Source organism: Myxocyprinus asiaticus, chromosome 8 (assembly GCF_019703515.2).
Source record: "Myxocyprinus asiaticus isolate MX2 ecotype Aquarium Trade chromosome 8, UBuf_Myxa_2, whole genome shotgun sequence".
In the NCBI taxonomy this organism is placed as follows: domain Eukaryota; kingdom Metazoa; phylum Chordata; class Actinopteri; order Cypriniformes; family Catostomidae; genus Myxocyprinus; species Myxocyprinus asiaticus.
Genome location: NC_059351.1, coordinates 46,506,150 through 46,523,400, shown reverse-complemented (window position 1 = coordinate 46,523,400; position 17,251 = coordinate 46,506,150). Strand labels below are relative to the sequence as shown.

The window sequence follows — 17,251 nt, the reverse complement described above, 5'->3', positions numbered from 1 at the left end:
AAGTAGGCTCACTGGGGTAACACATACTTGCTCAGCCCCCAGGGCCAGCTGTGTGCCAGCGTATCTTGGCTGAGGGGGGCCCCCGTCAGAGAGTACCAGAGCGGACAGTGGGAGGTTTCTCAGGAGGAAAATAGGTCTACTTGTGCTTTGCTGAACCAACTCCAAATCAGCTGGTCCACCTGGGGGTGGAGTCTCCACTCTCCCCTGAGCATCACCTGCCGTATGTGGCGTTGAGGTTGCCCAGGATGTGAGTGGCCCGCAGCGACCTCAGTCGCCGCTGACTCCATAGGAGGAGACGGCGAACGAGTTTCAACATGCGACGTGAGCGTAAGCCACCTTGGTGATTTATATATTCTACTGTCACTGTGTTGTCCATCCAGAACAACACATGCTTGTCCCGGATCAATGACAAAAGCCTCCGCAGGGCGAGAAATACTGCCAGCAACTCAAGGCAGCTGATCTGCCAACCCAGTCATGGTCCTGTCCAGGAGGTAGCAGCTGCATGCCCATTGCACACGGTGCCCCAGCCTCGCTTGGAGGCATCTGTCATAATGACGACACGCCTGGACACTTGCTGTAGGGGAACTCCTGTCCGTAGAAATGCAAGGTCTGTCCAAGGGCTGAACAAGTGCCGGCAGATCGGTGTGATGGCCACGTAATGTGTGCCGCGGCACCATGCCCATCTCGGGACTCGAGTCTGAAGCCAGTGCTGAAGTGGTCTCATATGCATCAACCCTAGTGGCGTGACCAGCGCCGAGGATGCCATATGCCCCAGGAGCCTCTGAAAGTGTTTCAGTGAATATAGACTTTCGTGAAGACATGACGGAACAGGGACAGGCTGAAGGGGAGGACCTTGTACTGATACACCCGGACGTCCAAAGCAAACCGTAGGAAGGGTCTGTGTCGAGGTAGAACCAAGACGTGAAAGTACGCATCCTTCAGGTCTACTGCTGCGAACCAATCTTGATGCCGGACACATGCCAAAATGTGCTTTAGCGTCAGCATCTTGAACGGGAGTCTGTGCAAGTCCCGGTTCAGAACTCACAGGTCCAAGATTGGTCGCAACCCACCGCCTTTCTTCGGTACGATGAAGTAAGGGCTGTAAAACCCTTTCTTCATCTCGGCTGGAGGGACAGGCTCTATCGCGCCCTTGCGCAGAAGGTGGCAGCCCAGTCGAGTTCTCAGTGTCTGGCATAGCTAGTATGCTCTCCGATGCAGCGATCGAGAACTCATCCCGCTCCGGATCTCCGAAAGGGACACTAAGCTGGCCCGGGGGCAAACGAGCATGCTGGGGAATGGGAGGTCTGCGGGGATTTACACGGCGGAGCCGCACCATTGAAGCCCCCAAATCGCCTCCAGCGCCAGCCGGGCCGGCCTCATACCCGGAGGTAGAAGGCACGGTGCGGGGGGCAGCTAGAGTGGCTTTCCCCCGGAAGAAGGAAAGCCGCGACCGCAACGTTGCCATGGTCATATTCTCGCAATGAGAACATGAACCATCCACGAATGCTGCCTCAGTGTGATTACGACCCAGACACATGAGGCAGCGCCCGTGGCCGTCGGAAGCGGCGGGATAGCGACCGCATCCAGGAATCACACAAAGACAGAAAGGCATCTTGAAAAAGACGCATCTTTAAAAAGACTTTCAAGTCGATGTGTTTGCTCTAATAGAGAAACTATACTCTTTGCAGGAATATAAACTCTCTTAGCGCTGTCGAAGCGCTCAGGGGCATAATCTGCACAGATCGGTGCAGAAGTAGAGAAAAGCCACTGGAATGTGCCGTATATCCAACAGCAAATGCTTCTTGGGAGGTGAATGGACCGGTAGTGGAAGACAGCTTGCTGACACACAACTGCTCGGCTCCGAAGAAAAAATCTGAATGAATGGTTGCGAGCCAGCTCCTTTTATACCCATATGTCCGGGAGAGTGGCATACAAATTCCACTTGGCAATTCTCATTGGCCTTTTCTCAAAGATCTGAGGTGTTTGGGGCTCCCAAGGGTGACCCCTAGTGTCACTACATCGACACAACGTCGATTGAGTGACAGAAGGGGAACCAAAGTTATTAGTCCAATTTACAGCAGTAACAACAAGTTGTTGGATTCAGATTCTCAGTCAAGTCACAAAATTTTATTCTTAGGTGTGTTATATATATATATATATATATATATATATATATATATATATATATATATATATATATATATATATATATATATATATATATATGTATCAGTATAAACACTGGCAGCCAAAAGTTAGGAATAATGTACAGATTTTGCTCTTATGGAAAGAAATTGGTACTTTTATTCACCAAAATGGCATTCAATTGACCACAATGTTTAGTCAGGACATTAATAATGTGAAAAATTACTATTTTTTAGTAATTTGTCCAGATACTCAGGTGATATTTGACCTCACACTTCCTGTAGCACTTGCCATAGATGTGGATGTCTTGTCGGGCACTTCTCACACACCTTACAGTCTAGCTGATCCCACAAAAGCTCAATGGGGTAAAGATCCATAACACTCTTTTCCAATTATCTGTTGTCCAACGGCTGTGTTTCTTTGCCCACTCTAACATTTTCTTTTTGTTTTTCTGTTTCAATAGTGGCTTTATCTTTGCAAGTATTCCCATATGGCCTGCACCCCTGAGTCTTCTCTTTACTGTTGTACATGAAACTGGTGTTAAGCTGGTAGAATTCAATGAAGCTGTCAGCTGAGGACACGTGAGGTGTCTATTTATCAAACTAGAGACTCTTATGTACTTATCTTCTTGTTTAGATGTACATCTGGCCTTCCACATCTCTTTCTGTCCTTGTTAGAGCCAGTTGTCCTTTGTCTTTGAAGACTGTAGTGTACATCTTTGAATGAAATCTTCAGTTTTTTGGCAATTTCAAGCATTGTATAGCTTTCATTACTCAAAACAATGATTGACTGACGAGTTCCTAGAGTAACCTAATATTGACCTTAAGACTTGCCAGTCGATTGCATACTGTGGCAACAAAAAAACAAACACAAAGACAATGTTAAGCTTCAATCAATGAACCTAATACCTTTAACCTGTGTTTGATATAATGGCAAGTGATTTTCTAGTACCAAATTAGCAATTGAGCATGATTACTCAAGGATAAGGTGTTGGAGTGATGGCTGCTGGAAATGGGGCCTGTCTAGATTTGATCAAAAAATTACTTTTTTCAAATAGTGATGGTGCTGTTTTTTTACATCAGTAATGTCCTGACTATACTTTGTGATCAGTTGAATGCCACTTTGGTGAATTAAAATATCAATTTCCTTCCGAAACAGCAAAATCTGTACATTATTCCAAACTTTTGCCCCCCAGTGTATATACAGGGTTGGGAGGGTTACTTTTGAAATGTATTCCACTACAGATTACAGAATACATGCTGTAAAATGTAATTTGTAACGTATTCCATTAGATTACTCAAGGTCAGTAACATTCTAAATACTTCGGATTACTTCTTCAGCACTGGTAGATTTTTTCATTTGTTTTGACTATAAAAACTCTGCCAGTACAGTAAGAAAAAAAAAATACACGTTAAAAATACATTCTCTGAAAAACATAAATATATTATGCAATGTTGTTTCTAAAACAAGATCAATCAAACTGATCTTGTTTTAATGATATTTGTATATTTTTACAGGAAAGCAATACAAAAATTATTATCAAGAATACGATTTTTGCCCTAATACCAAAGGTCTTACTAGAAAAAAAGAATTTATGATCCAACGTGAATTTTCTTGATAAAAAACTATGATTGTGCCTGGTAACGTGCATGTAAAATGGCTAGAAATAGCATTTTAGCTTAGTGTAAGCTGACAATTTACACAAAGTTTATTTCTATTTCTTCTGCTCCAACCTTACTTCTCTGTCTGCTCATATGAATGTAATACATCATAAGAAAGTGTTTCACCGCTGTTCAAATGCACCTTGGATCGCATCATTTATCCCTTTAAAGCCTGAGCCCAAAATTCCGAAAATTCCATTCTGTGCCAGAATATGATATTCATATCCATATTCATATTACGTTCATATTCATATAACATCACACACCAGAACTTTATATACCATATTGAAGAGAAGAACTATGATATAATATATGTATGATTATTTAAGGCTAATCATCCTTTATCAATAAGATTTCACACAGCAATTTTTACAAAAATCTTCTCTGGCCACCATACTTCATCAGACAACTGCATTTTCAACCATTTTAATTACAAGCTAGAGGGAAACTTAGAGTGTATGAAATATACATAATTCTGTGGGCAATGTAGAATAGCAGACAGATTAGAAATATAATCTATTGTTTAAAAGTTATGACCAATCTAGTGATTAGTGGGAAAACAGAATAAAACAAACATTTAGAATGTTAAGATACATTTCACATGACCACTCCTCAAATACTACATTTGAGCACCTGCAATAATAAATTGAGATTGCATCTGAAATTGAAGGACACAAACACTGAAATATACATTTTATGTGTTCAATAAAACACACACTTTATTTTATTTGAACATTAGAATTACACACGAATTACACAGCATAACATACAAAATCAAACTTTCGAACTATCCACAGTAAATACATTTTTAATAAAGAGTGCAGGAACAGAATATATATAAATTCATAAATACCCAACAACTGCAATACCTGTGGAGAGAAGAGAGGGAGAAAAGAGGGAAGGGTGAGGACAACAACACCAGTAAATACAGTCCAACCTAGGCCTCTTCGCGAAACTGGTCACACTCAGCTGAGTGCCAAGACTGAAAACAGTTCTTATCATAAACCAAGCAAAGTCTTTTGCCATTACATTCCGGCGCGCAACAAGCTACTTTAGTTTTATTTTCAGTCCTACTTTTCCGATAGCATAGCCAACATCTCTTAGAGGACTCTTCAAATTTAGGGACATGGGCTATGTGGAGTGATGATGAAGGAGGGACTACAGGCTTTAGTGTATGCAAAGGGAAACTTGCGTGAATATCGATACCTCCCAGCTGACGAGCCAGGTTTTCTCTGAAATCTATCTGGGTTAAGTTCACCGGTCTACGCTCATTCCCTGGTGCCGCATGAATGTGTTGCCATTCCTTAATATGAAACTATTGATGATGGAAATGTGTATGAACTGGAAAAAAAGAGTCTTCCACCACTTCTGAGTTTTTTTAGGACGTCGTAATATTTTATAATTTGGTCTGACCTATCAACACCGCCCATGTTTTTGTTATAATCCCTGATGACAGTGGGCTGGAGGGCTACTTCTTTTGTCCAGTTGCCATCATTTTTTACAAACCTAGTATTTTTGGTTGATCCATTCGCATTGTGGAAATTGGAGAGGCATGTAACTGCACACATGTCCTTCCACTGAATTACAAATATATTCCCCTCAATCCCACCTCATATCCCCATGAGCTGTCTTGCGTTCCCATCTTTTGATGTCTTTAAATTCTGCAGGAAACAGATTACGATTCACCCTGCATGTCCCACAGTCAATCGTTCCCATTTCTAACAACTTGACCATAAGAGCTGGGGACGTGTAAAATTTGTCAAACCAAACATTGTGGCCCTGGTCTTTGAATGGCTGCAGTAATGATTCAACTACTTTGGTGGCCAAGTCAGTGACATGCCCATCATGACTACCTGTGTAAACATTACAGTCGAGAGTATACCCCGAGTCTGATGTTGCAATTACCCATAATTTAAAACCCCACCGAGTAGGCTTGCCCTTCATGTATTGTTTAAATCCTGACCGAGCTTTAGACTTGACCCCACGTTCATCTATTGCGAGATTTTGGTTAGGCTGGAAGAGCTGCTGGCATTTTTGTTTGAGGTGGTCCATAAGATAACGCAACTTCCTAAGGCAATCCTGATTATCCTCTGTGGTAGGGTCTACAACATGTAGAGCTGCTAAAAGAGCCTTGTAGCGGTCACGCGACATAAATCCCCTCGCCCACGAGCCCTGAAGTGACTTGGTTCCCCAATGACAATGGGAATCAGGGAGAATTGAAAACCCCATGTAAATGAGCAACCCAAGAAATTTTTAAAATTCATCGGAGGTCACCTTCATCCAAGCTCTTTGGTAGCTGGAATATGACAGACAGTTTAGGATGAGCTCCCACCCCTGATGGTTTGTAAAGCTGCATATCTCAGCAACTACAGCCTGAGTGAAAAACAGCATGAAAAAGTAAATTTCTCGCAACAACATATTGGAGGTTGACCGCACAGCCTGACGCACGCTACCTAAGTCAATACCGAATGGATGGCTAGGCTTAAATGGGAGAGATTTTGGTGCCTGTGAATCGATGTCAGAGTACGAGGGATAAGAAACAGAGTCAGGGAAGCATTTACGCTTTCTAGCTGACTTGGGACCTGTGCGAGAGTGGCTAGCCATACCAAAAATCATAAGAGTAACAGTGTTAGTGTTACTGTGAGTATCAGTCATATGAGAAATAGAAACAAACAATACATACACATTTATACATACCCAGTTGATGGTCTTGGCTGAGGATCAGGTTCCATCTCATCCTCCATCTCCTCATGGTCCAGGTCTTCCTGCAGTAGTTCCTGGTCCAGCAGATCTTCCTCCTGTGTGCTCATGCCCTCATGAGCCATGTCCTTCTCTGCTATGAACCTAAGCTCATCAGCAGTCAGTTGCCTCCTCCTCTTGAGGGTGCAGAGCAGAGAGCCATAGTCTTTATCCATCTCCACAACAGAAAAAAAAAGTACAACAATTGGTAGCCAGCAATGTGTTCTTCACAAATCCATACACTGAATAGTCACCAAAAGGCTTGCAGACTAAGCAAAATGTCCAACAGCAGACAGCACTCTCACACTTTCCTTGTGAACAGGAAGCTACACACAATCTAAAATCATGTCTGTGTGATGGATGGGTAAGGCTATCTGCTAAATTATAGAAATATATCTACCATTTTTTTTTTTAATTACATGTGAAAATCAACAAGCTAGATAACTTATCTAACTAGCTGGCCAGTTTCCAGGCAGGTCTGAACAGCGTAAAAAAAATAAATCACATTACTTCCAGCTGATTTTTCACAAGTGACAAAATTGGCAAAAAAAAGTTATTGATATTTAGTTAAAAATTTACATAGTATTGCTAGCTAATGTTTATTTAGCAAGTTTCACAGAAACTGCCAAAAAAAGGTTGATATAAAAAGAGGCTCGCTGATGACGGTCACGTCAATTTTTCCAGAAAAAACTAGCTAACGCTACTCCTACAAATAAATGCTTCGTAACTAAAAAGGTTTGACTGTCTTCCACAAGCGACAAAATTAGCGAAAAAAGTTATTATTATTTAGCTAAAAATGTACATAGTATTGCTAGCTAATGTTTATTTAGCAAGTTTCACAGAAAATTGCTTAAAAATAGAGGCTAGCTGCCTGTCCGATGAACACCGACGGTCATGTCATTTTTTCCAGAAATAACTAGCGTTACTCCTACAGATAAATGCTTTGTAACTAAAACGTTTTGACTTTCAATAGACAATATTGACAACACATGTTAAATAACTTGTCTTACCTCGAAAGATTGCCTCAGTTTTCAATTTGAAGCAGTAAGTCCAACACTGGAAGTAATCTCCCGGCATATCCTCTCTGGCTCCGCTCAGGCAAATTGAGGATGACGATGATGACGATAAATTTATTATTCACGCCCAGTAACCCCTTAACCAATCATATGTGCTTTTAGCTTATATTGTCATGAGTATCTGGCAGTTTTAAGAAATAAAATCGGTGATTGGACGGTGAAGATACTGAGACAGGAACCATGGGAATAATTGTACCCAAATTTGAAAGCTCCGACTGGTAAGGGTTAAAGGTATAAATGTTTTCCATCTGAAAGGACTAAATATTAAATTAAACAAATGACAATAAAATGCAAAGTAATCTCTTCAGTAATCAAAATACTTTTTGAATGTAACCGTATTCTAAATACTAATTATTTAAACTGTAACTGTAGTGGAATACAGTTCCTTATATTTTGTATTTTAAATACATAATCCTGTTAGATGTATTTTGTTACTCCCCAACACTGTGTATATATATCATAATTTTGACTCGTCCCTCCTTAAAAAAAAAACATGCTTACAACGAGGCATTTACAATGGAGGTGAATGGGGCTAATTTTTTTTTCTCCCTAATTTGGAATGCCCAATTCCCATTACTTAGTAGGTCCTCGTGGTGGCACGGTTACTCACCTCAATCCGGATGGCGGAGGACAAGTCTCAGTTGCCTCCGCTTTTAAGACAGTCAAGTCCACGCATCTTATCATGTGGCTCGTTGTGCATGACACCACGGAGACTCACAACATGTGGAGGCTCATGCTACCCTCCGCGATCCATGCACAACTTACCACCTGCCCCATTGAGTGCGAGAACCACTATGTGATATTATGTGATATCTTTGAGGTCAAATGGATATTTTATGCATTTTTCTTTCTTTCTTTCTTTCTTTCTTTCTTTCTTTCTTTTTTTTAAGAACAAACAAGCTTGCAAGGGTTGAGGTATCTGTAGAACATTACATAATGTGTGGAAATATGTGGAGCATGCTACAAAGTTCTGCGGTGCAGTCCTACGCAAATATAAACAAGACTAAAACATAGTAAGGTGAGCTCCATACCTGCACGAACATGTATTCATCCTGAACCACAAGTGAGTTGGTCTCAATATAGCTGGGAAATGGATATGTCTGACTGGATTCAGAACAGGCTTGAGCCCTGCATGTCACATACTGGCAGTCTGATATACAGAGAGAGACAGAAAGAGGATACTAGCTGTTAATTAGATTTTTGATGAGGCATTCAGTCCAACAACGCCTGTCTGATTCTCAGAATCTCTAAGGATGCCCCAGAAATACAGATAAATAGGTCACACAAGTTTTGAAATTACCTGTCCAGCATTAAAGGAATCATCCCAAATTCTCCTTGGTGTGTTTATATGTCATTTCTGAAGCTTGAAGTGTCCATTCATTGTAATTGCATGGGAAAGAACGACTACTAAAAATGTTCAAAATATCTAATTATTTATTCCACATAAGAAAGAAAGTCATACAGGTTTGGAACGATTGGGTTCTGTATTAATCTGCTATCATGTGGTGTATTTATCAGTAAGGTAATCCTGTCTGGTAGGCTGGAGGAGTGGTTTTATCTTCTGCCTAAGGATCTATCCACAAACTCACTGCCTTTCCTCTCATCCGTTCTCCCTTCAGACATTAGGTTGAAGGAGTGCATTATAGATCAGAGGATGAGAGGATGGGATGGGGGGGAGTGAGAGAAAAGGAAAATAAGTATTTGCAAGGTTTTGTTGGACACGTAGGAGGAGAGACAGATGAGGCACAGTTAAAGGGGATGAAATAGAAAGAGCAGGATATAAGAAAAGAGTGCAGTAATGTTTTGATGAATTTAGAAGAGGAGAAAGTTAAAGATGCTTGGGGCAAATAAACCTTACAAAAATAGGAATGGGACAATATATATAGGAGAATGTGGTTAGAAAAGGAAGGAAGGAAGGAAGGAAGGAAAAGAGACAGCAGTATACAGTAGGAGAATATGGATGGAAAGAAGGAAGGAAGAAGGAAGCAATAAGGAAGAAAGGAAGGACAAGAGACAGCAGGATACAGTAGGAGAATATGGATGGAAAAGGAAGGAAGGAAGGAAGGAAGAAGGAAGAAAGGAAGGACAAGAGACAGCAGGATACAGTAGGAGAATATGGATGGAAAATTAAGGAAGGAAGAAGCATTTATTGCAGGATACTGTAAGAAAGAATGAAAGAAAGAAATAAAGGAAGGACTCACGGCCATCAGGAGTGTGGACTTCCATGTGCACTAGATCTAATTCCTTGTCCAGACCAGTTACTGACCTGCATTGGACACACACCACAGGGAGGAGAAACAACTTTTATTTAAAGGGACAGCAAAAAAGGAGAAAAAAATCACTGCTTCATAATAGATGTCTTAATGAAGGTCCATTTCATCCAGCCAAGTAAACTAAGATCATCTTTGTGGGCTGCCACTTCACCAAATGCCACATGATGGGAAATGGAATCAAAGTACATTTTATTTCAGCAGCAAAAGGTATGTATAAAGCCATGTATTTCTAGGTGTGTATTTGTGCATAACAGTGTGTTGGAGGGTGTTAGGGATGGAGTACAATGGGAATGAGAATGATGACACCTGTTGGAAATGTGAGAGTGGGTGTGTGGTGTATGTATTCATATAAAAACACACCCCATAAACAACCCTACCATTTGCAAGACAAAGAGTTTATTTTAGCTCAGGTAGGCGGAACCACATACTACTTTCTCTGTGCCTCATTAACAACTTTTAAATAAATCAGCTAAAAGCTCTGTATCCTCCCCCAACTTTAGACGTTCTTCAGCGGCTAGCATTGGGTTGCACAAGAAGGGGATAGCAAGTGCATTATTTAGGATTGTGCTAAGTATGTAATATTATGTATTCAAAATTGATGCAAGGATATTTCACTTACATTTACTTTCTTAGTAGAGGACTTTCTTACAAAAGCTACTTACTAGAAAGTGCACAGATGATGCAAATATTTATTATTGCAGATGCACGCAATGATGAGTCTACAATCTTCCATTCTCTTATGCTCTCCTTATCCACCTCTATGCTTCTATTTTCTTCCCATCTTCTCCTGCCATGCTTATTCTCTCTTATCCTCAAAGTATCTTCCGTTTATTGTCTCCGTATTGAATGAATAAGAGTTGTGCAACAAAGCTCTTAAAGCTTATACAGTTATGCAGATTTCACCTCATGTAGAAATGCACAACAGCCTGCCCATTTTCTGAGCATAAGAGGGGAACAAATCATGGACCTTTTTGCAACCATGTTGCTCAAAATCTTAGGATCATGTCAATGTCAACCAGCACTCTACCAAATCCCCCCTGTTCAGACAGAAAATTGTAAGCTAGTGACAACGTCTGAGAAATGGAGATGAGGTGTGATTGTGACTGTATCATGTACCAGTAGAAGCGGTTCGGAGTCACTCGCTCGTGAACTAGTTGCCACTTTCGACCAAAGTCAAACGAGCTGTATAGCTGGAGGAAGAGAAAAGAAAAGTAAAGAGAGAAAAAAAACAGTAAGTCATTAAAATCTGCAATCATCCGCTCGGTTAACTTGAACTGTGAAGTCAGATTATTTTCATTTCAGTTAAGAGTTGTTTCTCTGAATAAAACTGATTCACAATTGTGATTTGGATTTTATTACATAGTTGAATCATTGCGTGGTGCTTTCCAATGGCTCATTGTAGAGCACTAAAGTGATAAATTGTCATGGGTAAAGAAGGAAATCGCCATTAAGACCAACCATTAGGGTTGGGCATGCATAGTGAGAATATATACTGGGTCTTTTATTTGTAAGAAATATGTGCCATTTGAATGATGTTTAAATAGAAACCATATTGAAGCATTTCGTATCGAAACAGGAAGTTGGGACAGGACATATTGAAGGGTTTGTCCCATAAGCACAAGATAAGTCATCAATATGTTTGGTCTGTTCTTCCGAAAAAGGAAGACAGACTGCATATTTTAAATGTGTTTATACATATTTCAACTTTTATGAGTGCATATCAAGGTCTCAAAGCTAACAGACATGGAATAAAAGCCACAAAACTCCTATTTTGATTTCTTGGGGTCTTCAAGAGAAGTTGGTTAGAACTTTAACATCTTGTTTAGGCCACTTTCCTGTTTTATCTGTTTGTGTACCAAAAAGTCAGAGTGAATGGTATATTTCCTTTTGATGCCTATATCAAACATATTATGTTTATCAAAGTACTATACTTCCAAATTTATCTTACGCATTATTATCACTCAAATTCCAGAGTATGACAGGAAGGGAACATATACCAGACAGGAACAAAAAAAGAAAATGCTGGCAGGAGTAGAAAGCACAGATCATTCGAGGTTAAGCGATTACCTGGAGCTGACAGTGCGTGAGACAGAGCACACATCAAAATGTGTCTAAATGGAATTATTTGGACTTGAAGCTGCAAGGTGAATTTCAAGGGAGTCCTAATGGATAAGTCCACACAGGCCCTGAGGGAATTCATTTTGAGGTTGAATCCAAGATTTCTGCCTCAATGTGTGTTCTAGTCAGTAAACTCAATCTGAGGACAAGAACATAGACTGTGCCTTCAGTTTCCAGAGCAGCTAAGCTGCAGCTTTTTTTTCTAGATCTGTTAGGGATATTATGTTTTTCTCTCTCTTTTTTTTTCTTCTGCATTCTGAGGCAACCTGTATGTACGGTGTGTACTTCTTTTTTTTTTCTTTTTTTTTCTTTTTTATAACGTTTGACATAATTCTTAATATTCTCTTATAAACTAATTTATTAGTTATTATCACAGGAAAAAAAAATGATTTGATGTTAAATTTATTTTATGGGTATGAGGTAACATACTGTATATTCCCAGTGTAAATGATATGATTAAATGTAAGTATTTGAATAGAAGAATGACATAGCATATTACTTATACAGTATATTCAGAAAAAAAAAAAAAAAAAAAAGAAAAGAAACTGATGCAGCTGTTCGCATCTTCAAAGGAATAGAACCATAACGGTCAAACAAAGGCCTGAAGATTGTGTTTTACATCTTGATAAGTCGCTGAGCATTACATTAGGACAGAACAAAGAGAGTTAGCATTACAAGCTGTTTACTGATAGGAGCTGGGCGCATTTCACAAATACCCAATAACAGGACTGATGCTTTTGAGGACAGAATTTCTGAGAAGAATGCCTCCAATTGTTAAAGTTCAAACTGTTTTACTGTTTATATATAAAACAATCAAAATGTACAAATATATTTATAATCGATTTGTGTATCAAATATATTTGTAATGGATTTGTCAATATTTTACGTTTATAAAGCTGTAAATATGTAAAAAAGCTTACGTTTTAGATGCTTTCAAACGTCCATATTGTACGTTTTATTGTCTGTCCAAACATACAAACATGTACATACGTTTAAATGTTACAAATATTAACATACAAATAGCTACGTATATTAATGAGATCAGGCTGTACATGGTGATGTACTCTGACATTCTTATTTTAGAAAGAATTTGATTGGACAAAATTCTGTGTAGAGTTAATATTTCCCAGAGGAGAAAGACTGTTAATTTTGAGGGAATTTTATCCCCATCATTTACAGTGTCCTCTATATCTCTTTGTCTTATTAATAAAAGTGACAAAATGGAAAACAATATGGACAACAAAAATAGTACTAAGAGGAAGAAGGTGTGAAAAAAATGGAAGGAAATAGAGCTAACAGTGGAATGAATGAGGAAGGAGAACAGATTGCATCCATCAGGAGATACAACTTATGACCCATAGATTAAGGTCCTATTCTGCCATACATAATGTTGACAGAAGCGTAACACAAGACATATTGACCATGCCCTCAAAAAAGTGCAGAGTGATCCTTTACTGACTCGCTACACAACTCACCAGCCGGGTACATGAAAGCCAGCATGACCCCTACAAGTTGCTAAACACATGGCCTAATTTCCACTGCTCTAATTGTGTTTCTGCATGCCCAGCCACACAATTAATGGCAACGCCTGGCGCGTTCCTATTACTCTGATTGATGCCACTGTTGATCTGCCCCCTGCTGGGAACAGCACACTGTTATTCTTGTCTTACAAAGAGAAGTCACAGACCCAGTCAAGCCATGGCCTATTTCCACTAAGATTTATTATGATTATTGATGGCTAATGCATGGAGATGGACAAAAAAAAAAAAAAAAAAAAAAAAAAAAAAACTGAAACCGATATATCTGTAAAAAAATAAATAAATAGAGGAATAGTGGAACGTTACGTTTTGTGGAAAGATTTCTCATAGCTGTCTTAAAAGTACGGTGGAGCTAGAGCAGCAGTATTTTGTTTTGCCATTACGTGGAGACATACAGTACAGTGGCCCCCTTTGGCCAATTAAAGCATTTGTGCACCTAAAAATAACAATTATGTAATTATTGTGACTTTATTGCATAATTTGCTCATCCTTATGCTGTTTCCAAATCTTTATGACTTTTTCTGTGAAACGCAATAGGAAATTGTACAGAACAAAGATGCATTGACATTGGATGTTAACGTGACTAGCATACTGCCAAAGGGAGCGTTCACATCGAATACATCCATGCACAAAAAAAATAAAAAAATAAAAATAAATTGAGGCAGCACCACAAATAGAGCAAAATTAAGGGGTCTTGGGGCGCATTTTTAACAGATGAAGTTATTTTTACTTGACACAGAGTCTAAAAAAACAAGGCGCTCCAGCGCAGGACACTGACAAAACATCGAGATGTGCCACAATGGTCAAAGACGTCCAACTAGCGCATGTTTACAAAAAAAAACAAAAAAAAAACAAAACAAAAAAAAAACTGACAAGACTGATGGAAAAACACGTTCGGTTTGAACGGCCCCTTACATTCCTCAAAAGAAAAAGTCATATGGGTTAGGAACAACATGAGGGTCAGAATGTTATAACATAATCTTATTTTTTTTGGGTGAACCATCCCTTTAAATCACACAGAAAATTGTCACATTTTGTAACCTTGTAGTAGATACAAACTATCAAAACCAAGTGGCAAGAAAAAGACAGTCTGCACTCAAATGATGTAATGCTAGACCTTTTCACAGAACTTCAAAATTGTTGCCATTATTTTTAACCAACTTGTCTCAAGGTAATTTAAAGTGGATGTATGAAGTCAGTTGCCCCCTTGTTCACACAGGTGTCAAATGAATTATATACATGTTCCACAAAGTTTAACAACCAGATAGTGTCAAAATATTTCATTTAGAATAAAAATAAATTATATACTGTATATATACTGTATAAATATACAGTATATATTAATATACAGCCGATATTATCCTTATATATTAGCTTTTCACCGATATATCCGTATCGGTGTATATTTTACCGATATGCGTCGATATGAAAACTTTTTTTCAGAACATATAATGCAGAAAACAATGCTTTAGAATTGGTGTCATAGCGTAGTTTGTCCAGCAGAGCGCGCTCCAACTCTATTGTTTACAGGGCTGACTCTGAGCTGACGGTGGTTCTGCAGACAGGGCGGAGTTAAACGGTGCGGATTTGAGTGGTCTCTTCTCATTAAATTGCTAACTAGTTTGTGAAATACATACTGGAAAGTTAATTAAAAAAATGACCCCGTCATTTTATATAACGTTAACCCTGTCCCTGACAACCATGTCACTCATGTCTGTTTGCTGTTAGCCAGCTATATTTTGTCAGTGCAGTCAGTAATGTAGCAGATTGAAAGGTAAACATCAGAGTGGTGGTGGATTGTGTGTGGTGAGTGTTGATTTCATGCTTTGCTGTTACCTAGTTGGTAAGACACAATGCTGGAAAGTAAATAAAATCCATCTTTTACTCTCCGTGGCAACGAGCTTACAGCTAACTAGCTAACCATGTAGCTACTTTCATACCTTGTCAGCGTGTAAATATGTATTCACCAAACTGTTTTGTTCAGGATTCACAGTTTGGTACCCCCTTCAACCGAACAATTCCAGTCATTGCATTTATAAAATGTAATATTTACAATTCTGGTTTTCCAGACATTAAAATAGGATACATAATAAAAGTAGATTTAATAAATAGTATATTTACCCTGTGTCAATAATAATATATAGGAACTGTATCTAAAATAAATGAGGGGTGATAAATACTAATACAACAGGCTGGAAAAATAGACATTTATTCATTTTAATATGCTATATATATATATTTTGAATGTGTTGAAACTTGACACCGGGCAACACACCCTAAAAACGGCACCGTTACAATGGTTTCATGCTGAAGAGCCGCTTAAAAGTAAGTTTTTTTTTTCTGTCTCGTAAATGTAAATGAGTGTAAATGCCAACATCATCATATATGTCGAAAGGACTGAAGCCTGTCAACCAAAACATGAGCTCATTGATGTCATTAAATGAGTCTGCTTTTTTATTCCATCAGTTACTCCTGGTTGGAGGCTGCCGCATATATTTAGTTTATACGTAGGGTTACATCCTACCTAAGTTTAATGGTGCAACGGTCAAATATTTAGTAGAGCATAAATTGTGACTTAGTGCCCATTTACGCCACAACTAGGCTAAGTTGTAACATACGTATAGCTGGTGCAACCGGCCCCTGATGTTTATTTAGCTATTTATTGTATTTTTATTTATTCTTTATTTAAATGGTCAGCCATTGACTGATACTAAACAGTACTGATGTTTATTTAGCTATTTATTTTATTTGAATTTATTCTTTATATAAATGGTCAGCATTTGACTTATACTAAATATACAGTACTGATTTTTATTTAGCTATTTATTATAGTTTTATTTATTCTTTATTTGAATGGTCAGCATTTGACTGAACATACAGTACTGATTTTTTATTTTATTTTATTTATTCTTTAAGTGGTCAGCAATTGACATACTAACAGTACTGATGTTTATTAAGCTATTTATTGTATTTTTATGTATTCTTTATTTTCTCAGTGTTCATTTCTAGAATTTGTTGACTATGTATAATAATAATGTCAAATGTTTTTTGATGAAAATATTTGTTTAAGAAAGCAGTACCTTTGCATAGTCATATCGGTGCAAAATCGGTGCACAATCCACATAGAAAAGGTCTGTTTTCATTCCAGCTCAACAATTAGCTATATCGGTCACCATATCGGTAATCAGTGAATTTTCCCTCTCTAAAATCGGTATCGGTCTCAAAAATCCCATATCGGTCGGGCTCTAATATATATATATATATAAAAAAAAAAAAAATCATTCTCATCAGAAAAATACCAAAGTTAATCAAATGAGAGTTTTAGTACCCTGTCAGTTTTTTATACCTTTCAAAACTAGTTTCCTTATTCAGAGCAAATCTCGAATTATGTCAGGCCTTTCACATTTAACGCAGTCTGTCCAAATGTGGAAAGAGACCGGATTGGCACAGCTCATACTATATATCCGTTGTCGGTGTAAGAGCCTCTTGGACCAGTGGGTCCCTCATAAGCGTGGACGATGACATATTGTGCCTCTGGGTGAGCTCAACCTGTAGTCATTCATCATCCCAATGACATGCTCAATTTTAAAAGCTCGGAGCTGTCACAAAGTCAGCTTTATAGCTTCCCACTTACATCAATAAACCACTAGCTGTGGCAAGCAATCGTGACAGTTGGTGACAGCCAACGGGGAGACTCCTAT

The 17,251-nt window shown here is 38.7% G+C and overlaps 1 protein-coding gene across 1 annotated transcript in view; it reads right to left on the bottom strand.

The window, feature by feature from the left end:
* The window catches only part of LOC127445306 (VPS10 domain-containing receptor SorCS3-like), a 424,873-nt gene that overhangs the window by 80,832 nt on the left and 326,790 nt on the right, over window positions 1-17,251 (bottom strand). The window contains exons 5-7 of the mRNA XM_051705291.1: window positions 11,011-11,084; window positions 9,823-9,887; window positions 8,653-8,771 (exon numbers count right to left, since the gene is read on the bottom strand). Of these exons, the coding sequence (XP_051561251.1) occupies window positions 8,653-8,771; window positions 9,823-9,887; window positions 11,011-11,084 (258 nt within the window). The remainder of the gene's footprint in view (window positions 1-8,652; window positions 8,772-9,822; window positions 9,888-11,010; window positions 11,085-17,251) is intronic.